The sequence below is a fragment of the Brachyistius frenatus genome, unplaced genomic scaffold (genome assembly GCF_029030835.1).
Source record: "Brachyistius frenatus isolate BFR_SWC_R1_liver_20210118 unplaced genomic scaffold, ASM2903083v1 Contig_133, whole genome shotgun sequence".
Taxonomy (NCBI): Eukaryota; Metazoa; Chordata; class Actinopteri; family Embiotocidae; genus Brachyistius; species Brachyistius frenatus.
Window position 1 is genome coordinate 971,201 of NW_027210732.1, and position 26,077 is coordinate 997,277.

General features: G+C 41.8%; 2 protein-coding genes across 2 annotated transcripts in view; one reads left to right on the forward strand and one right to left on the reverse strand.

The window, feature by feature from the left end:
• The first annotated feature begins 14,102 nt into the window (after positions 1–14,102).
• Positions 14,103–16,941, forward strand: mrpl33 (mitochondrial ribosomal protein L33). The gene is made up of 4 exons (XM_069714672.1): positions 14,103–14,221; positions 14,923–14,941; positions 15,041–15,147; positions 16,448–16,941. The coding sequence occupies exons 1-4, from the start codon at positions 14,200–14,202 to the stop codon at positions 16,495–16,497; spliced, it is 198 nt and encodes a 65-aa protein (XP_069570773.1). The 5' UTR covers positions 14,103–14,199; the 3' UTR covers positions 16,498–16,941.
• rbks (ribokinase) overlaps positions 16,465–26,077 on the reverse strand; it is a 32,544-nt gene continuing 22,931 nt past the window's right edge. Inside the window, exons 8-9 of the mRNA XM_069714669.1 lie at positions 24,640–24,828; positions 16,465–17,260 (exon numbers count right to left, since the gene is read on the reverse strand). Of these exons, the coding sequence (XP_069570770.1) occupies positions 17,087–17,260; positions 24,640–24,828 (363 nt within the window). The 3' untranslated portion in view covers positions 16,465–17,086. The remainder of the gene's footprint in view (positions 17,261–24,639; positions 24,829–26,077) is intronic.

The following is a 26,077-nucleotide window of genomic DNA, read 5'->3' on the forward strand; positions in this document are numbered from 1 at the left end:
ATGATAAGACTTTTATCTGAAAGATTCTCCTGATTTTACTTACTCGATTCGCCTGCCGGAATCTGTTTTACCTTTTATTTTAGTTTTATTTTTGATGTACTGCATGGTGTGAAGCACCTGGTAACCTTGGTTTTTATAAAGCCCTCTGGAAGTAAACATTGTTAATACTACAACAATGATTTTTTTTTTGTTTGTTTTCTTTTTAAAAGGTTTTAGTTCAATAGTTGGGTCATTCATTATTGAACTGCAGAGAACAAGAGAGGGCAGCAGAGTGTTTTGGTGCAGTCACGCAGCTCGTGACGTCCTTACCAGATAACTGTGAAGAGGGAAAGAGAGCTTATTTAGTGAGAGCAGTAGGAAACGCAACACGCTGCAGCGGCCCTCATCACCGGCTTGGTGGGGAAGCACTGCACTTAGATGACGGACGAAGCCGGACCGGCCGTGGCCAAGATGAACAAAGGCGGGGGGCCTCCGGGTGCTACTTCCTCCCTTCCCTCTCTTGGCAGTGGCATAATTGCTGAGGTTGCCTAGCGACCGGAAGCATGGAAACAGAAGGTGTCACTTGTTACCTCAGAGCTGGATTTAGCCAAATTGTAAAGTAGCCATTGATGGATCGGGAGGGGGATGGAGTTACTAAAGATAAGCAGCCGAAGGCAGCGGGAGAGCGACGGATCAGAAAATAGACAGAGGTCACGGTGGGGGCCGTTGATTTATGATTTTATGTCGTTTGACCTGCCACGTTTAAATTACTGTAGTGGACAACAATCTGAATAAGTAAAACAGCACATAGTTATTATCTTACAAAACTAATGTTGCACCCTTTGTGGTGTCTAGAAACAAACAATAAGATAAGATCAAATAAAATAAGATAAGACTGACTTTATTCATCCCACAGCGGGGAAATTCGGTCGTCACAGCAGCAAAAAAAAAAAAAAAATGCAGATTATAAACAAGTTTTGCATTTTCTTTGACAGTCAGTTTTATTCCTGTTTTAATGAACCTGATGATCAACTGCAGGCCACCGCTGAGGTGGGAGTGAGGTGCTTTAGTTCCAACATGTAGGAGGAGATCAGGTTTAACAGCATTGATGCATTTTTTTTTTTTTTTTTTTGCATTCATCCAGAGAGGCTTGGTAAGACTTATTAATTAATTATTGAACTCATGCAACTATCAATTGTTTATTAAAATAATGAATTAATTCAACCACTAGAGTGATCACTTTTATATTCACAATACATGAAGGTGATGCTTAGAGTGTCATCGTTCTTATCAGTATCTTTTTTGTTTTTCGGTGAAGCTTCGACAGGCTTTAATAACAGAAAGTCAACAACAAGTTGGAGCCAAAATCCAAATTCAAATCAATGCTAATGTTGCTCTTCTGGATGTGTAGCCTGCTTACGTTTGCTAACGTGCTTGCCATAACAACTCAAGATATTGTTTACGGGTATCCTGAAAAGGTTGGGGGGGAAAAAAAAAATCAAACACTGAAGCGATATATATTTTGGTATTTGACGAAAGGTGCCATCTTTGGGCTTACAGAATCAACCTGTAATCTCACTGCTCTGTGAACATTTTGCAGAAGACTTTTGGAAGTGTAAATGAGTCCACTTATCATGCATGTTTGCTTATCACATATAATCATGTTGCATAAGGGTTACATCAGGAAAGAAATGTTGCCGATACCCAAAGGTCACATGAACTCTGTGAACTAGCTGAAGTCTCAGAGGGTTTTACAATCCTACTAAGAAGATGGGACACTGTATCATGAGACCTGCTAATGAGACACAGTAATCACATTCACAGACAATAACAATTTTAAATCAATTAAATAATTGTGTCATTAGGAGACTGTGAATGATAGAAAAGGTGATAAGGTTTTAATTAAAAGATCCATGTACTGAATTGTACTGGAGTCTTGTTATGATGTGCTTATGATGTGTTTAAGTGAATGGCAATTGCAACAATGTGTTGTTGTTTTTTTTTTTTTAAGTATTTGAAACTCTCTCCTTGGAAACCGTTTCCCAGCTAGATGTCGTTCAAGGCCCGTCGCTCTAATTCCTGATTTTCTTTTATTCTTTAGTCTGTCTTCCGCCTGCTTCCTTTCCTCCCCGTTATTGGCCTCGCTGCATTTTCTCATTCATCCATCTCAAATTCATCATACGATCTACGCTGTCCCTCACTCTCTCCTTTCCCTGCCCCACATTCATCCCCATTATTTGCTCTTCTGTATCTATGACTCTCGCAGGCTTCCACTGACTTTTGTTCCACTGCCTTCCCTTTCCTCCCCTCCCTCTCTTCTGCCGCGTACCTCCATCTCTGCCTCCATCTCTGGTGCGTACACAGCGGATGGCGGCAGCCCACTCAGTCCTCTCAGGGAGCAGAAGGTTTGTCCACTCCCACTCAGGCTTTGCGTCATGGAACACAGAGAAATAGAGACAGAAGAGAGAGAACAGATGGGAGGAGGACACACTGGCTGCCTGTTTTATAACATTACTCCTGACAACACTGTGGTCATCAGTATGACTATGTAAAGTAGCAGGCTATTGTAGACTCATCAAGCGGACCTATATATAGTACTGAGCCAAATATAGTGAAGCAGGAACTGACACCTTTGGTGCGAAAAGGAAATTTTGTTCACACACACGTAAGGGTTTCAACAAGTATCAGGAATTTGTATTTTTTTTTTTTTCATTTTGAAAAGGGTTATTTTTATTAACCGGACGCAACTTTTCTGACCATAAACTCACCCTCGTAGACATGCTACCAGTGTGGAAATCGTATCTGAGGGCTTTATTATCACAAGATTGGTGTAACCATAGCGACCTGATGCACATCAGTGCATGACATCATGACTGACACAATCTCTCCCATTTGCGCAAGTAGAAAGACAATTCAGACCATTGTGCTATTATTGTTTTTTCCTATACCGGATCCTGCCTATGTCTTAAAAGAGCATTGCATAAGATGCTGGTTGCAAATGATGATAATAAAAAAAGATGCTGTATTTCATAAAATGACTCAGAGGCTACTAATAATACAGCACGTTCAAATGCAAATGCTGTTTACTGGATTTACACAAGAACAAAACAAAAATGAGATTTGTAGCACCATGTAAACAAGAGATTAGATCTTTTCACTGCAAAGACGAACAAGAACAGTCAAATCTGGGTCATGCTGAAAGCAAAAATTCACCCTGGGAGAGATTTTCCGTGTCTTTCCCAATGATATTGGACAGCTGGATTAAGATACACAGACATAGACAAGTTGCTTCAAAAGCTCCGAAGAGAGCCAAGACCAGTGTGTGATGTGATCATGCAGCATTTTCTGGAACAGCCTCACTGGTAATGAATTAGAGACTGAATGTGAGGACGTGCTGACAGTACCCTGGGTGGTTTTGTGGGTAAGTGAGAATGTCTTTTGGTTTAGTGCTGCAATGCTAGTAAAAGATGTGGGTGTAAAAGCGTAATGAAATATTCTAAAAGTCCACAAAATCTGCCACCTACAAATTGTCAGAGGTGTGGATGTTCAGTTTTGTCTGATTTATTGAGCATTGAATGTGGCAATGTACTAAATGTACAATGTACTTTTTTTCTTTTTTAAATAGCAACCGCTGAGGTAGAGAACATTTGATAACATGTTTACACAGGGAAATACACTCTTTGGCTTTCTTGCTGAGAGTGAGATGAGAAAATTGGCACCACTCTCATTCATCAAACTTCTCATGTAACTCGAGATAATAAAGAAAATACACATATTTTCCCCAAAATGTGGTCAATTGACACTACAGAAAGTCCTTATCAAGTAAACTACGGGCCATGGTTATGCTGAGAATGAATTGTTGCTATTTTAATTGCCCCGTGAATCTTCTTTTTAAGTGCCTTGCTAAATTGAAATGTCTGTTTGGGCTGACTCTTTACTTCATGACAAGGAATATACTTTTAAAAACTGCCTGCCAGTGTGGAATAATATAGACCTTTTTTTTTTTTCCAGCGCAAGCTTTCCAGTACCCCAGTTAAAATCCTTGTGGCCAACATGCCCTCCAGCCTCAATGACCAGCTGTATTTTTTTTTTTTTTGTCCCTCCCCTGTTAATAAAACCTACAGGAGTTTATTTCCTGCGTGTTTGTTTTCCAGCAGGGGATCATGTTAACGTGACTTTATGTGTCCAGAGGCCTCTGAGTCACAACAAGACTGCTGAACTAAACCTTTAATCGATTACAACATTCTGTGCTACGACGTGTCACGACCACTGTCCATGGTGCTGATCCGGGGACCACCATGGATGAGGGAGCTCTCTGGTGTGCTGACCGTCACAGATCGGCAGACAGACAGAATTCTTCACTGAGGATGGGATTTGCGGTTCCACATGTCGATTTCTTTCTTTTTCTTTTGGAAAACTTGGTAGTAAATTGTGTTGTTTTGTCAGGAATAACAAAGTCACGTGTCTATCAATCCGTCTGCCAATTTGGTCCACACTGAGCAAGTCTGAGCAACTAATGCATTATAACTATTGCCATCAAATTTGGTTGAGATATTTATGGTGCCCAGAGGACGAATCACAATGACTCAGACTCTTTTTTTTTCACAACATGATCTGGTTGGAATTTGATTTGATTTATCTATCTGTTTTCTTAACAGTGAGAATTTCAGTTTCACCAAGCTCCAATACACAGACATGGAGTTTGTTTATTGTGCCATTTCTGGGGAACAGTCTGTACTGGTTTGTGCTGACATCATCAGACACGTTTCCACCAAAAGTCCCCCGAACATTTAGTTATATAGAGACGACTGACTGCGAACTTCCCAAGACTCCTTCAGCCCTTTGCTTTCTATGTTTCCACTACATACTTAAACCAAAGAATAGGCAACTTATTAGCTCAAATTTTAAGAGCTGTTTTTCTGTGTGACAAAAAAAAATGATGACTGCCTAAGGAAAAGTTTAAGCTATAGACCAATAGACTGTATAAAAAGGTAGCTTCTCGGTTTGGTTGTGAGGCCAATGTGGACGTGTCTTAAACTGCAATACCACCAAGTGCCACTAGGGGTTGCTCCAAAAAAGCACTGGCTCCATAGACTCCCATTCATCTTCTCTCATTTAAATACTACATCGATACAAAAATATTCCACAAGTCATAATCGTTTAATTCGCTAAAGTCACTCCTATTAGTTTTAATGAACTAAATGTTCATAAACTTATTTGCATTTGCAGTTAAAAACAAGAAGAAAAAGTGGATGTAAAATACTGGGGGTACTTATCCACTTAACAACATTCAGTTCAGCAAGCCTAAAAGCTCCAGAAACCCCAGAAAGTACTCCGTGCTGTGCGGGGATTATTTGGAAAACAACTGAAAAAAAATCTCCTTGAAGTCGAGGAATTAAAGTCCTCTTAAATTACTACTATTTGTGGAAATTTTGACATTTGACATGTTTACGAAAGTAATGAAAACATGGCAGAGGCTGTTTGGCTCAAATATCTCTCAGGTTATGATTCTCTTTTCCATTAAAATATGACCTTCACCAACACTTGTATCTGGGGCACCAATGGCCCAATTTGTAATTTTGCTTTGCATATTTATTATCTGATTCAGTGTTTTCAGATTTCAGCCATTAAATCTTTAAATGTCATTTTTCAATCTAGTTTTGATATTTTATGATCACTTAACAGATGCACCCACTCAGATGCATACACAATAATGGTTTTTAAGATGAACACTACTGCCCCTTTTATGACCCTCTTTTTATATAATAGTTTATAGGACATTGTGCTGACGCAAGTTGAGGAGTTGTGAACCAGTGTGTGGTGTTTGGTGTCTCTGACTCGGTGTGAGGGTGAGTCATTTTGTCACCTGCTGTGATCAGGTTGGTAGGTCAAAAGAACAGCAAACCGTTGTTGTGACAGCTAATAATATGCGAGTTGGGGCGTGTTTGGTGGAGGTGGGCGGTATGTTTGTGTGTGTGTGTGCAGGTGTGTTTGTGGAGCTGTGTACATGCTGCTTCAAATTATTAATAATAACCCAGTGGTGGAAGCAATCGGCATCAGTAAGCATCAGTCTGTGCTTTGGTTTTTAATTCAATTATACCTTATTTAATTTAGAAACTGCATTACTGAGATTTTCAGATGTACAATGTAAATGTTACCGCTTCCATAGAGCTTAAGTGTTGATTCTCTTGAAGCTGCAATAATCAATATTTGTATATCGGCAAAGGATCAAATGATTCCTCGGAACTCCTCGGTTTTTAATCTCTTTCAGTCCATTGTTTTGGTTTTCAGGCCAGCAACTTTGCGATTAAATCTTACCAGTCACATGGCATTTTTCCAAGATAGTCTCATAAATCACTGCTATGGTTGAAAAGTTATAAACTAACCAAATGAACAGAATCATTTTTTTTCTGTGATTTCTAAGTAAAAGTAATTTCCAAATGCATTTAGTTAGTAATTTTGAAGCTGCTGTCATCAGCCTTTCTTTGCTGATTTGGTTCAGTCTTGCCAGTCTAATGAACGTTACTTCCAGCAGTTACAACTGTTTTGCGACTAAATATTAGTTGCTTATTACTGAGGATGGTCATTGACAAGAAGTTATATTTTATTCCAGTTCAGATTTTCATTTCCCACTGCCAATCATACATTGTATTCTCCAGCTTTATTCGACCTCCAGACAGAAAAAAAAGATGAACAAACTGATCAGTCTGTTTTTTTTCTTCAGGTAAACAGTAAATATGGCAGAATGACAGTCTGTCAAAGCACAGAATTACAGTATATGACTGACCAAGTATATATATATATGTGTGTACAAGGTGAGAGTTAAAACCACTGGGCATCAATAATAATATTTCAACTTTTAAGGAACAAGACAGAAGTTGATATTGTCAATAGATCCCATGAAAAAACCAAAACCAACTCTTCAATGTTCCTACTCCATTGTTCTCAGCTCCAAACCCAACTTTTAATACGACAAGCCGAGATAAAAATCTAGATTAGGTTTCTCTTTTTGGGGGGAAAAGGCACGGTAATTCCCTTAAACTCCGCTGTACTGCTTTTAGTGTGGATTAATACGATGAGTAAATAAATGAGAAGAAGTGTCTCACCTCCAGCTCTGTTTTAGCAGGTCTTTGGGTCCATTGTGATCATAGGATACTTGTGCAACACTGTTTAAACATGTCTATATCACTGCAGGTGGGGTTTTTTTTTCTACAATTACAGCCTAAAAGCAGACAAATTAGAGAGTGCAAATGCTGTGTTGGGATCTAACCATGGATTATTTTGGAAGTAGATATACTTCAAATTAAACTCACATTATTTAAACTCAAAACTCATTCCGCACTTACAAATGTGTTCTTGCAAGCTTTTTATTCTTGTGAATTCACAGCTCACATTGGATTCCTGCTCCCCCAATTGTTGTCTTTAAAATTATAACCGTGCAAATCCCCCTACCTGTTAACTTATTGCAAGCCCGCTTCAGATCAGAAAACTAATTTCTAAATGTCAAAAATATAAATGAGAAGAATCTGTGAAATGATACGGGGCGGCAAATGAAAAGTAAGAGCATGTGAGATGGAGAAAAGAGTATCCGTGCAGTTAAGTGGGAGAAGGAAAGAGTAGCTAACGTCCGGAGTGGCTGTGGAGAGTGCTGAGTGGGTGGGGTGGTGGTGGTGGAGGAGGAGGAGGAGAGCTGAAGCTTGTTGTCTCAGCCTCCTTCTCAGAATTATCCCTCAGTGACGCAAGTTCCTCCACACACATCCTGACAGCTGCTCCCTGCCTGGTTAGAGCGCTCCTTGGCCCGTCCAATAACATTCATGTTCATTTCCGCTTTAATGCACGGCTTTCCCCCACCGGGTTTACCAATACGGCTCCATTTAGCCTCATTAGTACATGCTCACCCGCTACTTTTTTTTTTGTTTTCATCTGCACTAGTGGGACCACAGTGTTGCATACACTGGATCCTCCATTTTAATGAAGATAAGCTGTGGAGAAAAGAAGCCATTAGTCTTATTTCCCCCACGTCAGGCACTGCTCTTCCTCAGAGACGATAGACAGACCAAAATATGCCGGCCGCTCGAGAGGAAGCTGAGGGGCTCCCTGTTTTTATAATGGTTCTTTTACCATTAAAGTACCGTAGCAAAATAGTAATGACATAACTCCCTTTCCAAGCATTCCTGAGTTAAAAAGCAAAACGAGCGGAACGATGCACACTGAGAATCAATTATTAGACAGGCGAACACCATTTTAAGACAGGGTTGAGCCTCCCTTTTCTCTCAAACAACCACATTTCTTTGTGTCACAGATATCACAAGATGTTGGAAACATTCTGTGAAATTGTGCTGCATGTTGAAATGAAGCGTTGAATCGTTTCTGTAGACCTGTCAGCCGCACGTTCATGCTGCAAATCTCCAGTTCCTTCAGGTGCTTTTGCTGGATTCAGATCTGGTGACTGTGTCACTGAACTGCAGTGAACTCAACTTGTGCTTTGTGAGATGATGCATTATCGTAGTAGCCACTAAAAGACATTAAATTGTGGCTATGAAGAGTCGCACATGATCAGAAACAACATGATCGATTGGTAACCACTGAACCCGTAGCAGCAGCCTGGACTGTTGATACGAGGGAAGTTGGGTCCATTGACTCATCCTGTTGTTGCCAAACAACGAGCCTACCGTTTGCGGCCTCAGCAGAGACGGAGATTCACCAGATCAAACTGCATTTTTTTTTGAGTCGGTCCGGTGTCCGTCTCGGTTCATCTGTGTCCTCAGATATTTGCTCTGAGCTGACAGGAGAGAAACCGTTTCGGGGCTGGACATGTTGTGAGTCAGAGAGGATTTCCTGCCCAATAAAGTCGTAAAGAACAGTTGGTTAAGTGAGCGTAGCCTTTCCGTCAGCTCCTACCAGCCTGGCCATTCTGATGAGAACATTCATTAAAGCTCCTCACTGACTTGGCCACACGATCGGCTGACTGACTAATGAATGCAATTGTGTTCCTAATAAAGGGCTCTGTGAGAGTAAATTGCGTGGGGTTTAATGACAGGAAGAGAAGTTTGCGTTCCGTCTTCGTAACGAGACTGACAGTGTATAAGCCGCATACGTTAACATTTAACGATATTTAGTCATGCCAAAATATGAATCTATGGCCATTGCAGGAGTACTCGCGGCTAAATGCAGCACGATAACATGAATGAGAAATGCATTGCTACCAGACGCTTATGTTTAGCTGGTATAACCTGCAGTATACTACAGTCACCATCTAAGTTTAAGGTGTCAGCATGCGTACATTTGCTAAGTAGCACTAAATGCACAGTACAGCCGAGGATGATGGGAAAATAGTTTGTTTTGTAGGGATTTGAGTTGTGGACAAAATGAAATGATTTGATTCAAGGTTGGGGGATCCTCAGAGCGATTGCAGTTCATCTCGAAGGAAAATGCATCTGCAGTGGCATGCAAGTCTCGCTATTAGTCATCAAGACATTTTAATCAAAGCTTTAGTGACGTGGGGAAAAGTCCAAACACCAAACTCACTACGCCTGAACCCCTGCAGACCAAGAAAACAATGTCGATCTTTACAAAACGTGATCTGTTTCAAGCACTCGCGCACACGCTGCCACTCCTAAAGTTATGCTGCTAGCGTATCTAAAAAAAATCAATAAAAAAACACTAAAATGAAGAGGATTCGTTACTCTGCCAGGCAAACGGATACAACTGTACAGGAAATAGGCCAAATAAACAGCTGAATGAGTTTTGTTGGTGGCAAGTTAAACATGAAGTTTGTATTAATTATTTTATTAAGTTATTAAAGTTAAACATTTCTGTTTAACTTTAAAAAGTATATATAAATTTGATAAGTAACTTTCTTACTAAGAATTCCTCGTCGCTTTAAACTCCAGTCTCCTGCATGAAAATCTGGATTTGATTCACTTCACCAGCCCCTGAACCTACCTTTCTGCTTGTACTTCATCGCCACTCGTATTTCTCTGATGACCTCCATCAAATGACCTCCTTCTTCCACCCTGGTCACACGTATCCATACTTTCTCTGGAGCGGGCGAAACGTGACACTGACACGGAATCCTCAAGCGGACTGACGGCTGTATTACGCGTATTGGCGTGATACCGGGCTTTCCTGTGCCACTACGTTTGGAAGGAAAATCTACTGTTTACTCAGCTCCATCTATTTGGCTGCTGCTTTTACTTTGCAGAGCATTTAGGCCGGAATTAATTTTTGCAGGAAATAATACCATCAAACTGTGAAAAAGTGTTAAAGTAGCCTCACTGCAGCCAACTACAACATTCAAATGCAGCTTACATGCCAAAGAATAAATAATAGCAATCCTGTAGCATAATAAACAGCCAAAAATACTTTTTTTCCGATAATACTTAGGTACTTTATTTTGAAAAATGATTGGTTTTGGTTCCTGGTTTATAGCTGATGACGCAAAAGACATAATATAACATAATGGTTATAAGGCTGTTACCCATAAACCGTATATCCTCTTTGTTGTTGACTTTATGTTTGAAAATGGCTCTACAACCAGGAGTTTTTAAATTGCTCAATAGGTTAGGTTAGGTTAGGTTAGGTTAGGTTAGGTTAGGTTAGGTTAGGTAGTTACTTTATTAATCCCCTAGGGGAAATTTTTTTGCTACAGCAGCATACAGAAGCAATAGATAGTAATAGAACAATAGAAAAGCAATAAAATAGCAGTAAAAACTATAAAATATAAATATAAAATGCACAGTATATACAGTACAGTATATATCTATATATATACATATATAGAAATATTAACTGTTTATTCAGTTTTGATAATACAATTTTGACTTGAAAGTTGTTAACTTCAATTTGTATTCATATTTTTATATAATGTAGAATCAAAGTCTATAATGTATCGTCCACAGAGAGGTAAAATGTCATGAGAGTGAAACCAGCCAGTGGTATCGTCACATTCACTGGATTAGTCATGCGAAAATACTTTGCACTTTAGAGCTAGTCAAAGTCTCATTGCACCAGTGTTTCACTGTGTCCACAAAAAAGGCGATTAAGTTATCACTGAGGACATAAGGGGATTTTCATGGGGACATTATTAGTATCAGACCCATTCATCTGTCTTTGAGAGATGGGCTTTCACCAACGTTTTGGGACATTCCAGCAAGTCCTTCATCTATTTCCTAACAGCCCATTCATGAAATTCCAGTTGCTTGCCTGAGGCCAGAGACATAGTGACCACCACCAGCAACAACTAATGTTGTGGACTTTTTCCATGAAGACTTTAATCAGTTTTCGTATTCATGGCACTGCATTTAAACACATTAAGTTGAAGTGAAATGAGAGGAAAGAAAATCAACCTTGTGTTGGAACTACCGAAGCCCACTTTGCAAATCTCTGCTAGATATCAAAAAGAAAACGTATTGTGTGATCACATCCAGTTTAACAATCCCATTTTAGTCAGACTTTTTTAAATTTATTTATAATTTGTTGCTCTCATGGCAAGTGCTGCTGTCTTCTAACAAGAGAAGCAGAAACCTGTAGAGGAAGAACTCAGTACCCCCTCTAAACAGAAGCTGATGATGTTTTTAGATGTGGATAGAATAAAAAATAAAAATAAATAAAAAATAAAACAGATTTCCAAGACTATTCAGACTATTCAGCAAAGATGCCCTGTCAGCTTAGACATTGTCAGTATCTTTAACTGTGAAATGCAACGAGACATTTATGAGGACTGTGAATAAACAGTGAGTATTTTAGTAATGCTTTAGTAATCCTCCCATGTTTTCCAGCTAATTTTCTGAAAACGTTCCTCTGAGTTTGTAAGATATTTCTACAAGCAAGTACTAAGAAATTATCAGTGGGAAAATGTAAGTTGTTACAGTTATTAAAGATTCAATTGTTATATTGAAGCTTTTGAGAAAATTTGAGCCAGGTACTTGATCAATAGTTCATAAATAAAGAGAATTATACACTACAGTTAGAGGCAAACTTAAAAACTGTTGATTACTGAGAAAATGTGACACACTGAGTGAGGAAAGTTTACAGAAATGTCTGGTCTGTGGAAATTAGGTAGAAATATATTTCTAAGTACAAGTGCCTATGACCAAATTTTATGGCATGTACTGTGTTTTATGTGGGGATCATCTCCCCTATAATTAAACCTCAATTATGCATGGCGATCCGTGGAAATATCCTTGTAATTTACAGGTAAATATCAGCATCATTTTCGTTAATTATGAGGAAAGTTTATAAGAAATTAGCTAGAAAATACTAGCCTGGCTGCACCAAACTATGTTTTTTTTTTTTTTTTTGTCATTGAAACGAATGAGCAAATACAGCCAGAGAATCTTTGGTATTTTTGCTTTTAAAATGAACTCAAAAACCTAATTATTTCAGTTGGTTGATGTCCGGGAAAAGGGATTAATGAATCTGTTGAATCTGTGTAGCAGCATGGAGACGTTTAATACATGTTTGACCCAGGAGGACCTCAGAAGGTTCGGGCACCAATGAGCAATACTCTGAACGTCCGTTAATTGCTAAATATTTTTACGAATCCTCTGCAGAGGCAAACAAACCTAAAAAAAAAAGATTTAATTCTCTCATCACTGAACCTGGTTTCAAAGGGTTGGTGAATTGATTGAAGAAATATGTACTAGTCTCAAACCCTAAATCCTCTGCTTTTTGCAAAGCAAAGATACAAAGATTAAAGCCTATTTCAGACATCCAAGAGAAGACAGACAGTCTAGTCAAAAGACACCAGTGGTTTCTTCAGAGTTATTTATAGATACTGTACCAGAGCCACACCCCCTGCGTGGTCTCATTTGGTCACATTTGATGTGATGCAGTGTTCAATCTTCAGACTTTAGACTTTTTTTTTATTATCGCACGGATTAAATTAACCCTGAAATGAGTGAGAAACTGCGTGTCTTCGTCTGTAGCTGCAGTTTTAACTATTCTGATTCATGCACTGATGATCTAGAAAAAAGGTTCCTGTAAAAAGATGACTTCACTTCTTTGATTTCGCGACTGTTTCACCTTTCCAGACACCTACATTGCATTCCCCTGAGATACATGTGATGCATCATCCTCACTCCAGTGACCTATATGCCTACTGCATTTCAATAATGACGCAATTACAGGCCAAAAGTGTTGGTACCTGCGCACCCTGTCGAAGCAATGCTCTATTCTTACTGGAATGTGTTGACTCTTAAACCATGCATTCCTGCATGGATTTAGTTTACCACAAAATGAAACAAAAAAGTTTGTAAAAAAAAAAAAGTTGAATTCCTATAATTCAACAAAGACCTTTTGAAATTGCCTGGATAACATTTATGTCAGTCCCCAGAAGTGGCAATCAGTAAATTGTAGTAATATTTAAAGCAAAAATATTGTCTTTAAATAGTCCAACAGGAATGTTCAGTGTCATTATCAGTCATTCAGCGTATTTACATTTGGATCAGGAATAGTGAGACAATGACTTTGTTCAGTATTTCAGAGAAAGCTGCGGTTTTACTTTTTCGACGTGGAAAGGCACACCAGCAAATTCGACCACGTCAGTAAGTCCGCACAGCTGAAGCCCAATTTACTCTTAGAAACAGCCAACTCCTTTGTCGTAGCCGAGGACAGCTGAATTGACTGCACAGGAGTTGCGTGTACTCCCTGGAAAGGGACTTCTTAGACAGAGACTGCAGGAAATTGGAAAACAGGCAAACAACAGCAAAAAAGAAAACAACAAGGCGATGTGGCTGTTTCTTGAACACATTTCTGCATCATTAAAAAAAACACACAAAAAAAACACCATTCCTCCTGTTTTCATCGATAGCTGATTGACCAGTAAAATCCTTTATATATATATATATTTTTATAAATAAATGATAAGCATTTCTTAAGCCAGTTTCTTGTTATTATCTCTCGGCTGAGAAACAGTTCATTGTTGTCCTAAAGATGTTAACATCAGGGTGTATAACCACAGGTGTAAAACAGGCTATATCCATTCATAGGAATTACAAAGCACCCCTCATCATCAGCACGGGGACGCGCGCGCGTTACCGAGTCCGCCACGCTGCAAGCGTTTTTGGTTGAAATGGCCCTTTAAGAGGACCCGGAAGTGTTATCGTTTCCACACCCGGACGTTCAACTCCTCAATGTGACCTGCCTCGGCGGACGGAGTTGTGCTTTAATAACTGCACTCGAGGAGTAATTACAAGTCTGCAAAAAAAAAACAAAAAAATGTTTCTTACCACCGTAAACTGTAAGTGTGTTATTTAGTTTAATGAAATATGATCAGATATCCCGGCTCGTGCGCAGTCGCGGGACGCTCGTTGTCCTTTCCTTGTAGCTCCACACGTGTTAAAAAAAAAAAAAAAAAACAACAACAACAGTGTTTTGTGCTCCGTCGTCGTCAGATATTCTTTATTGTAATCGTCGTTAAACACTGGAGGCATCAACTGGACTCTCCTAAACACATCTTACGTTTATTTGTGGAGCACATTTCAACAGCGGGGCAATTCAAAGTGCTTCACATCAAAACATCAGGCGAAAAGAAAAGGACGTCGAAGAACAGCGATGAAAACATTTAAGCGAGCTAAAAAAAAAAAGTAGGAAACGAGTTTTAAGACGTCCTCAAATCTGGTTCATTTCTGCAAACAGAGAAGTCTTGATTTAAAGGAGCAGACCTGCAGCTTTCTGGGACTTTGTTCCAGATATGTGGAGCATATGGATGATAAAATAAGATATATATATATATATATATTTTAACTTGTCTCCCTATTTCTGAATCAAAACAACAACTGCAACTTGGGAACCGTGTTAAAAAATGCCACTTCTCATTCATAAGCTTTACAAATAACCATTTCGGCGAAGGTGAAGCGACTCGATGCATTTCACTGTCTTGATTCTAAACGCATTTGTCTTTTGCTCTTCTTTCTTTTTTTTTTTTTTTTTTTTTTGCAGTGGCGAAGGCGAAATCCAAGTAAGTGCATTTCTGAACCGTTCGGCGGTTTCGATCGTCTCCAGCAGGCGGTGAGTTAAGTCGCCGCTAACGCATCGTCTGGTGTGCTCCTCCCGTCAGGACCATCCTGGTGCAGATGATGAGCGCCGCGGGGACGGGCTACTTCTTCAACACTAAAAGAAACCGTCTCAGAGACAAGCTGGTGCTCCGCAAGCACGATCCGTTCGGTAAGACGCGGCCGGCCGACCGACCGGACCGACCGACCGCCCCGCTCGAAGCTCTTCGCTCGAACGTCGCCGGGGTGCTCTGCGCTCGCTCGTCGGCGGTTTCGAATCGGCGGGAAGCATCGTTTCACGACTAGCGTGACGTACTTCCTTTGTTCAGCGCTCACCGAAAACGTGCAAAAATAATCTGGGCTTCCTACTCGTGAAGAACCTCGTCGAGCGATAGATTCACAGCTGATAAATCCTTGCGATGACGGTGACGGGCTCCTCCAACACAACGGACCGAGGGTCTACAATGGAAGCTAATCGATGCCCGCAAAACAGAGAAAAGGTTATAAAAAAAATATATATTTAAAGAACTTTCAGCTTGAAGTCGCCACCGTCTTGACATACGTTTTAAAAAAAAAAACAACCTGTAGTTTGGGGGAGAACCGTTGAAGTCGGGATACGATTTCATCCGTCTTTCAGATAAAACTGCGCAATCCGCTGGGCCGAGATGCTCTGTGGTTTTTGTTGCACGGCGGTCAGCGACGCAGAAGACGCGCGGCGAAACGGGGCAGAAAAAAAGAAAGCCCCATTTAAATGTCGGCAACGAATCAAAAGCGGCACATATTTGACATGCAGTTTTTGAGACAGCTGGTACGGGAGCGTTTGTGCTTTCGCCGTGGACCCGGGCAGAGAGGGTACGTCACGCGCTGTATCGAACTTGGGGATATTGGCAACGTAGATCCTGGAAATCTATCGCAGTGAGACGACGAGCTCGGCAAAGTGTGTGTGTTGTTGTTGTTTTTTTATATATTTTAATGGGGGCATAAAAATGCTGCTCAAAACGCCTGTCAAGCTCATTGCTTCACTGCGATAGATTTCCAGGATCTACGTCGCCAACAATGACACAATACTAACTTTCCGCTACCTCTACTCAAGTGATTTAACTTCCCTCTGTTCCCCCAGAACTTTTCCATAAACTCTGATGTGTGCTCTCCGCTGGTCGCAAACACATGTGACTCAACTTGGACTACTTCCTTTTTTATATATATATATATATATATATATATATATATATATATATATATATAAAGTAACAGCACACGAACACGTTAAAGAAGGGCTGATCTTTGTAATCTGTCTGCTTCTTTTATTTTTTTCATTGTTTTTTTTTTATTGTTACTTTAGAGAGGAAACCACCCATAATGGTGTGTGTGTGTGTGTGTGTGTGTGTGTGTGTGTGTGTGTGTGCGTGTAAATAAGTGAACTCCATGTGATGTGAATCCTTCCATTTACTATCTGCTTTTTGTCCCTGCAGTGAACAAGCACGTCCTGTTCTTCGAGAAGAGGAAGATCAGATCCATTTAACGAGGCGCCAGCGTATACGGACAATATAAACATGTGAGGTTTAAACGAGACGATTTTTATTGTCGCGGATTACACGGAGTGCTTCATCGGTCGACGTTTGTTATCGCCTGGCTTCTGAGGATTTCTTCCTGGATCAGTAAAAAAAAAAAAAAAAAAAAAAAAAAAAAAAAAGCTTCTCCTCTCCACACTGCAGCAGCTCAGGATGATGCAAACTCCTGCTGAGCTTCGACAAAGTCTCAACTCTTTTAAAGGAAAAAGTACCACTCCTGTATACAAGTTATTTACGGGGACCGCCGCAGCGGTAATGCTCAGCGGCTCCATGAAGTGTGCTTCATTTAATACGAGACGCCAGTGCAGAAGGTCAACATTTAAACTGAGTGAATGTACTCAAGCCACTTGTAAAATGAGATCTGGTTTTTTTTTTTTTTTTTTTTTGTGTGTGTGTGTGGGGAGGGGGGGGGGAGTGTAATTCAATAAATTATGTCAATAATTATTTCCTCACTCGTTCATTCTTGAATTTCTCAAAAGCAGCTTATGTCAACAGTCGGCGTGACCCGATCCGGACCGGCTCCATTCAGCGCCGCCGCTCTCAGAACAGTTCAGCCGGTAGATCCCGTCTGAAGGAAAAAGAAGACTGCGTGCCGACAGCCTGCACGCTCACACATGCCACCCGATTGGCTCGGCGGGCCATCTCCTCCAGCGGCATTGTGGGATAATTAGCCATGTAAAAGGCCAGCGCTCCAATAAAGCTGTCTCCAGCACCCTGGGAAGACACAATATTACAGAGATGCTTTATTGAATTTCACCTGCGATGCAAACAAGTTGATCGTCCACATATTACTCAGCGGGACCTGCAAAAACAAAAAAGGCTGCGAGAACAAGTGTGCGCGCGAGCGAGGAATAATAAGACCGAGAAAAAAAAAGTGATGTGACTCATCTGAAAGCTTTCCTATTTTAAAAATGCTTCATAATGTATTTTGGAGAGAACAGCAACACTCCAGGTGGATGTTTTGAAAACGACGGGGTCATTTTTAATTCACTGGGCTTGTCAACAGTAGGGGGTGCTGTGGCATTTGTCAGTTATTGCTCTTTCGTGCTGCCTGGAGTCTCAACTAGTTGGAAATGTCTTTTCTTTTTTTTTTTTTCTCGTGTGAAAGTGTGTCTCAGTCAGTTCTTTCAGCCAAACATCTGTATTTAGGGCTTTAATCATTTTCATACAGTTGGAAGTACAGAGCTCATGAAACCTCTTAAAAGTGGTACGATTGTTCCACAGCATCCTTTAAATATTTGTAAAAAAACATTTTTTTTTTTTTTTTTTACTGACAACCTAGAAAAACCACAACTATTGAACTAAATGCATTATTACCTGTTTAAATGACTGATGGGGTTTTATTATGATGTATAAGCCCCCCTCCGTCCCCCCAAATAGTCGCTAATCAACCAATTAATGAATTTGTATTGGTGTTTTTTTTTTCTTCCTCAAAAAAAAAAAAAAAAGGAAAAGAGCAAACAAAACCGCCAATGGGTTTACTAACTGCTTTTCAAAGTCAGCTAAAACGCACATGACTGTTTTACGGCTTCACCATAACTGCCAGCAGCTCTTGGTTTTGGCCATTACCGCCAGCACATAAATCAGATTTTTTTTTTTTTTTTTCTCTCCTCATCTATTGATAAAGATGGAATGTGCTGTCTGTGCCCTGGAGGCGGGGTGGGGGCGGGGCGGGGTGGGGTGGGTTGGGGGGTTTGGCTGGCTGGCTGGCTGGCTGGCTGGGACGGGATGCCGAAGGGGGATGGGGGGGGGGGCTCGCTGATGGGAAAAGGCTCAATGGTATGTGGCGACACGCTCATGTTTAACCACAAATGGCCCCCCGACGCTGGTTCTCACAAGCCTGCTCCATTACTCATCACCTCGGCTCTCAAAAGAGCTCATTGCACTCTCTCTCTCTCTCTTCTGAGCACCTCTGTAACCCCCCCTTCGCCCCCCCTCACCCTCCCACTTCAGTCACTAACCTCAAAGTAACCCTTCTGTCATGGTGATGCTTGTTGGTTGTGTGAGGATGATTCAGCGACATGGGGCAAAAAAAAAACCCAACCCAGCGTCAGAGGGCCATGCCCCCTTGTGACCGACTGGAGACAGAAGGGGCCAAACGGAGCTCTTAAACTGGCATCAAGCATGAAACCATTCTTCGTTAAGCCACATGTAAACGTCTCGTTCAGATTTAGCATTTGAAAAGATAGTTATCCCCCCCACCCCCTCCCCCCCTCCCCGGGTGTGACTCCTGGACTGCAGAGATGCTGGAAACAGTGAGATCAGAGATGAAACATTTCACAGGCCCGGTGGATTTCCATGTTGAAAGGCCGCGGTGTGTTTACGTCTCCCGTCTGGTAGCTGCATGGGTTGGGCGACGAGGCACCGATGAAGCGGTCCCACTGGTTTGGCTCTGGCCCGTCTCCCAGTTCACATGTCGCAGTTGAGACGTTACGGCTCTTGAGTGACGCTTGTGACCGGTGATCGACGCGTTTGCTTTCAGTCACCTGTTGACATTCCAGTCATCTACCATCAAATCCCTGCAAAAACAACCCACCTTCCTTCTGTCTCACTGCAACAGGGTGAGGCTGAAACAGGTTTCTGCCAACACCAGCATTAAGAGCTAAACTCCTGATAACCTACATTTTGTCATGAATAAACAATTAACTTGAGCTCAGATTTGCCTTCAGACAGTACCTGCGTTTTTATGCAAACAGAATTTCTCATGCTTGGAGCTCTTTAAATAACCGGGTTACATTTTGATCATCAAAATGACCAAAGCTCAGGAAAGATTTGGAAGTTCACTGTGAAATTACCTTCTAGATTTTTTTTGTTTTTTTTCTCAAGAATTTTAACATTTGGCAAGTATTGGGTAGCTATGACATTTCATTTAATTAGCTACTCTAGTTGCTTTCACAATTCAAATTAGGATAGCCCATATAGCTGTACATCTGACTTCTGTTCAGCTGAGTGTCTTTAAGAGCACATTTTTGGTAATTTGTGAACACAAATGAGTGTTTCCTATTACAAATTTAAAACGTGTGCTTTATTGTACAAGATTCATAACCTCAAAATGCTGCACGTACATGTACTTTGTTTTAGTGGACAGTACGAGTTAAAACTTAACATGCCACATTCTTTACCCAATTAGGTGTCAACACAACGCTAACTTCTTTTCATTTTTCAGAAATATCAATTTATTTGGCTTCATGTTTTGATCGCTCCATGAATGCAGGTCCAATATTTGCTTATTTTAGCTCTGTTTTGGTCTCCACCAACACCTGAGGTGAATATCTGGCTGCTGAGCTGCTAAAGGCTCCACTACGTTCGCCAGCTCGTTGCTAACTGCAAGTGCATAAGCAACCTAGAATAGAAATGCCGAATTTTTAAAAAGTGAAAGTCTTGCAAAAAAAAAAAAAAAAAAATGGTGGGAAAATGGTCCACCGATGAAAAGGAAATGCCACGACGGCTCGAAGTCTGAGAAATAGCGCCACCGGCTGTTTTGCGCTGCTACGAGAGCGATGAGACAGAAACAAAACAGTTAAGTCGTCGGCCATAATCGAAAACGATAAGTTGAAAGAGGAGTTAAAAATGCTCGGGTGATGTTTCTCTGTGGCTTCGTCGCTTGAAGTGACGCTTGTCATGTTGACGTAGCTGATCCGTCGTCAATATGAAAGTACAGGTTATAGCTTCAAGGGGCCGGTATGATAAGAGATACAATTTGCCAAATATTTGAAAGAGGGCTTGACTGCTCCCGTCTAACCTCCTGCTCACTTGACTCCGAGCCGCCATCTAACCTTTCTCTGTCTTACTAACAACGTCTCCTTGTCTGAGACTGGCATGTGACGCCACCCGGATCGACTGAATGAAGCTCAACTGGGTTGACAAGCGCTGCCCCCTTCAGCTCCGCCGCCGCCGCCCTCGACACAGTTTGGTGAAGGTTAGATCCGGAGGCCTGTCACTCAAGTGACACAAGCACTTGCCGTGGACGAGCCGTGATGCTCTCGCCGCTCGGCCGCTCGTCCGCCGTCCGCCGCGTCTTGACCCGGGTGGCGTTCCTCCGCCTCTTCTGTGCCGGTACTCACGCCGAAGCTCAAAATTAGGATGGCAGACACCTCTGCGAGAAGCTCGCCGAATCAACGGAGTGTGCTGTCGGAGCTTTCGGGACTGTCTTTGTGCAGTGACGCCGCAATGAAATGTGCCATCAGAGAGCGAAGAGACAATAAATTACCAATAACTTCAGGATAATTCACCCGCGGCGCATCTGACGCCACAGTGGCGAACCCGTGGACGCTGAAACCTTTTCAAGTCGCTGCTGTGGACGTTTTACATCCCGTCACTGACAAAACTCCAGAGAAATGACCTTTCTGCAACGCTTCATGCAGAAGCACGAGTGGTGTTTTGTTTAGAATAAGAGACAACAACAGCTGAACAGCTGAACACAAGCAGCGATAACTGCCACGGCTGCACCGGCAAACAAAGGAGCGCACACAGACACGCACAGAAGTCCATCGACGGAAAATCCAACGACAATAGCAGCGCCCACACGCTTTGATTGACAAGTGGTCTTTGTAGAGTGAAGTGCCGAGACACCACGGCAGCGAGCGCTGAGCACACAAAACAGACACGAAAACAAAACCTATAGAAAAACGCAGATCTCGAGAGGAGCGCACACAATGCACATCTGTCACGTTACAGTCGGCTGTCCCCGCTGAACCTTCAGAGCCTCCCTCGGCGTGCGACTGTGTTTCTCACCCAGAGGCCTCCCGCAATCTCGACTCCCATCCCGGTGTGACAGACGGAGCTGTGTGCAGTTAACTGATGCAGCCTATAGCTTTTGTCAATGAGAGGCACCCTGGGGAGAGCAAAGACCAACTGAGGGGCAGCGCTGACTCACAGCGGCTTCCACTCTCGGAAGCTTCCAGTAAGACTCGGAAAAACAGCCAGGAACGACTCCTATGAAAGGGGGGAGGCGGGGGGGGGGGGGGGGAGAGACTCGCGGATCAAAAACACATTTAATTGGACCAATTACACCCCTCACATCTTTGATCCGTCCGCAGAGCTTTGTGTTAGTCCTCTATCACTCCTTTGTGCATAGCGCTAATTGACATGACGACGCACAAGCGGAGGTCGGGCCTAACATCTGGGCTGCTGAAACAGCTGCTGCTGCAGCACGTGCAGGCCGTTAAAACATGCTGATGTGGCAGTTTTTCTCATCGTGTCATGCTGACCTCCGAGTACGCAGGGTTGAGGAATGCAAAACTCAGGAGGTATTCCCTTACCCCGGGCTTCCAGGAAGGAATCATGCAATTGTTCCTCACTTGTCTCCAGTCATTTGAGAAATCTGGGAATAATTTGTCTGTCCAGACCCACTGCACCGCTGTAATGTCTGGTTCAGGCAGCACTGTCTACCTTTCGCCCTACACAGTGGACCTCCCGCTGCAGTGGAAACCAAGGCCACCCAAGTCCTGCTAGGGCTAAAAAGGTACTGGATGTGTGTGTTTGAGTGTGTGTGTGTGTGTGTGTGTGTGTGTGTGTGTGTGTGTGTGCGTGTGTGTGTGTGTGCGTGTGCACGCCCGCACTAAAATCTCATCTAACTGTCCACACAAAACAGCCGAGGCTGTGATCTCAAGGAGGGAAGCCTGTTCTCAATTTAAGACAAAAGGGACACAAATGGATAAGCGAGGAGGAGGAGGAGGAGGAGGAGAAGGAGGAGGAGGAGGAGGAGGAATGGGGGAGACCTGCAGTAGATGAGTGGATTTTCTTTGTTTTTCATCCAGATTAAGGGCCCTGACTCAGATCACAAAGAGAATGTGTAATTCAGACAGTTGCAAGAGGAGAAGATGATGAAATAGTTACTGTCGAGAGAAAGCTAAATGAGTTCGCAGCACTTCATTAAGCAAGCGAGATCAATCAATCGGACGTGTTCCCACTGGGATGAGTTGAAACAAAGTGGCAAAATAGAAAAAGAGGGATTTTTGTACTTGTTCCAATTACTAGCGGGTCATGCCACCTGCCAGCTCAACAGTAGCATAGCGAAAATAGAGAAAAACCGCAGGTGACTCACTGTGTTGATATCGAAGAATCGCAGCCGAAAACACGGCTTCGATTCAGTCTGATAGCAGTGAAACTGGAGAGCACAAAACATAAATATATATATTAAAAAAAACAACTAGTGCTGACAAGCTTGGAGGCAATTTTTAAAAAACATTTCCGACGCCATTACTTAAAAGAAAAAACAACAACAACTAAGATCTACTTAGAGGCTTGTGTTACCAGAACAAGCTCTAAAGAAGTGAATAATGATCCTGATAACAACCTGTTGTTTTTTTTCCTCTCTCCAGTAAAAAAAGAAAAAAGAAAGAGCCTTACTGGAAGAGGGATTATGATGTCCAGAAGAGTTAAACACTACAGAATTTATGGGCCCATCAAAGAACAGAAGGGGTGGGTTGAGAGCGTGTGTGTGTGTGTGTGTGTGTGTGTGTGTGTGTGTGTGTGTGTGTGTGTGTGTGTGTGTGTGTGTGTGTCTAAGAAGGGGGGGGGGCATGCAGCAGGCCCGACCGCAGCTTTCTGCTGACTGATACAGGCCCAAGGGGGTGAGTCATGGGAGGAGAGAGGTGGTGGGGGCCGAGGGGGGTGAGGTCGGTGTGGGAGGGGGCAGGTACTCCTCGGGGCTATTGGGAAGTGGGGAGAGCAGAGTTGGTGAATAAGGGCAGTTGTGTGTGTCTGCTTTCAAATGTGAGGGCCAGGAGGAGGTCACACACACACACACACACGTGCGCGCACACACACACACACACACACACACACACACACACACACACACACACACACACACACACACACACACACACGCAAGAAAGCCAGCACTTTGTTCACGAAATGCCAAAGTGACCCGGGACAACAAGCAGACGCTGCCGTTGACTTCAGCTGTTGTAACTTCAGGAATGTGTCCGCAAACACACCACACTCAAGAGGACTCGCTCTCCACCGCCCCGTGCGTTTCCCTCACTTTCGTAATGTGCTGTGCTAGGTTTCATGCAAAGCTAAGGTCACTCCAGTTCTTAGTATTCTGCGGAAAGTATAACACCATAAAAGTCCCCGAGGGAAGCATCGTGTAAAAGAACCCATTACACAAACAATTAAACCCCAAAGCAGGTCTGATTAAAGCAGGGAGGTGATTAACACCCCGGTGCAATGACGTATTTGGTTGGTAGAACTCGGGGCCCGCAAAACCCTCGGCAGCAGGAAGCGTACACAGCGAACCGAAGCTCGAGTGACGAAAGGAAGCCACAGAGGCCCGGTGTGAAATGACTCAGGTGACGCTCGGCCTCTGTTTTCAAATTAAATCAGTGATAGGAAACAGACGGTGGTCACCACATCCCCAGCGATCTTAAACTCTTCTACTTGATCAACAGATCTGGAGCTCGGAGTCAAAATGCTTCACTCGCTTGATGAATGGGCAGAAAAAGAAAAAAAAAAGAAGTGTGAATCTGTGAATAATGTTTTCCCTTCCGTGCTCTATACCGCAGTAAGAAGTGGGCTGCATTACATAATTTTCCATTTAAAATATTATTTGTTTTTACTAATGTGGAAAGTGCTGTTGGGAAAATGTAAAAACGGTTCAATGTACGAACAACGATTCCTCTTAAAAAAAAAACACAAAGTAAAACCAATTATCACTCAAAATGAAATAGTATAAAATGATAAATAGTAAAGAATGTCCCTTCTGCTGCTCAAACGTGTGTATGTCCAGGCACACTGTATTATTTACAATGAACACATATAATTAGTTCTAAAATAATATGTAGGTTAATGGGTTGGATTTATAAAAAAAACAATTATTACAAAATGCTGATGGATTCATTTTTCACAATTTGGTGATTTTCATTCTTGTTCTCCATCAACAGTTAAATTTATTTTGAATGTGGACAGTTTGATAGAAAAAAAAAAAAAAAGGGGGGGCGGGTTATAACAGGCTGTGAGGGGAATGTTTACCTTTTCCTTTCTTTTCGAACATTTATTTAAAAAAATGATATTATTTTTGGGTTTAAATGATGAATAAATTCATGAAAAATTATTTAAAAAAAAAAATACACAAGTGTCTTTCTTACTGTAGTGTCCACTGCTGCGACCGCAGTAGCTGGAACGTGTTTTGAGGTGGACTCCTGTGCCTTAAGCACCACATTGCCTTGCGGTCCCAAAGTGATGATGACTGACCCGCAGCCTCGCTTCAGCAGCTCCTGACAGGCTCGATGTGCTTCCTCCACATTAGCTACTGAGGAACCCGTCAGCAGCTCTGCCTATAGGAGGGACACAACGTAATAATATTTATGACACAGTGTCTTTAACATTTTTTTTCCTCTAAATCAGTTCAATCAAGTTAATCAGAGGTTAGGAATTAAAATTAAAGATAGAGCAAAACCAGTGCAGATGTGGGAAACTGGGAGGGTAAATTGGGAACTGCATTATGGAAATTCCCCAAAGCAAAACCCCAGTACCACAAAGTGTGCGTAGCATGCAAGTTATTGAAGCAATAGCCAAATTGTCTGCCTTCTTTTTGTTTAATAATAAAAACATGATTTTGTTTTGTCCCTTTTAATGGACACGGTTAAGTACATCACAACCATTTATGTCCAAGGATCCCTGATTAGTAGTCTTTTGCTTTCTTGCTGCAGCTTACTGTTCTGTGTTAACCGTTGTGGCGTGAGTCAGCTTATAATTACACACTGACCGTGGTCAGACAGACTCATGAAACACATTCGGCCTGTTAAGCAGTCTGCAGGCCAAACATTTTCAAAGAGTAGATCCTCTGACTACGCTGCTTCATCTGGCTCCAAAGTGACTAAACGGTGACAAAGCAGGACTCTCCAGCTGATGTTTGACGAACTTCAAGGGAAAGTCGGAACCACAGCAGCGCGGCGCCCTTCATAAAGATGAGCCACAGCAATATTCTCTGGAGTTTTGAGCCATCTGCACCGCCTGCTGTGTAAAAGCCTTAGTTAATTCTGAAGTCGAACTGTTAATGATACTGGGAGCTGTTCCCTACTAGTACTCTATTTTCTATGACAGGTTTATTATTGTTGATATACTGAGTGACTGAAATGATTTTTTTTTTTATAAAGGCTAATTAAATCACATACAGGAAAGACAAAACATTATATATACATACATACAAAGATTAAGTGTGTGCAAAGCTAAACTGTGGACTTCATTATCGACAGTTTATTGAACACACAGTGAGTACATTAACATTTAAAAAGCAATTTTTGTCTCCATTGTATCAAATATTGACTTCTGCATAAACTGCACATTTTTTTTCTCACTGCTACAAAGCTGCCGTGTGAAGTTTGACATAGACTATTTTTTTCTTTTAGAAAGCAACACTGTGGAAAATTGTAAAATGGGAATATATTGATATACCTCAGTCAGTGATGTACCATCGAATTTCAATTTTAAGAAATGTTGAGGCGGAAAACAGCATTGTATTAAAAGTTTTCCAAACGGAAATTGAAGATATTTATTACTTACCATCTACCCCGCGCATTTAGT

Excerpts from the sequence above, each read along its gene's own strand:
- mrpl33 (XM_069714672.1), top strand. The coding sequence starts at position 14,200 with ATGTTTCTTACCACCGTAAACT. Across the intron at positions 15,148-16,447 it reads CCGCAAGCACGATCCGTTCG|TGAACAAGCACGTCCTGTTC; the intron begins GTAAGACGCGGC and ends TTGTCCCTGCAG.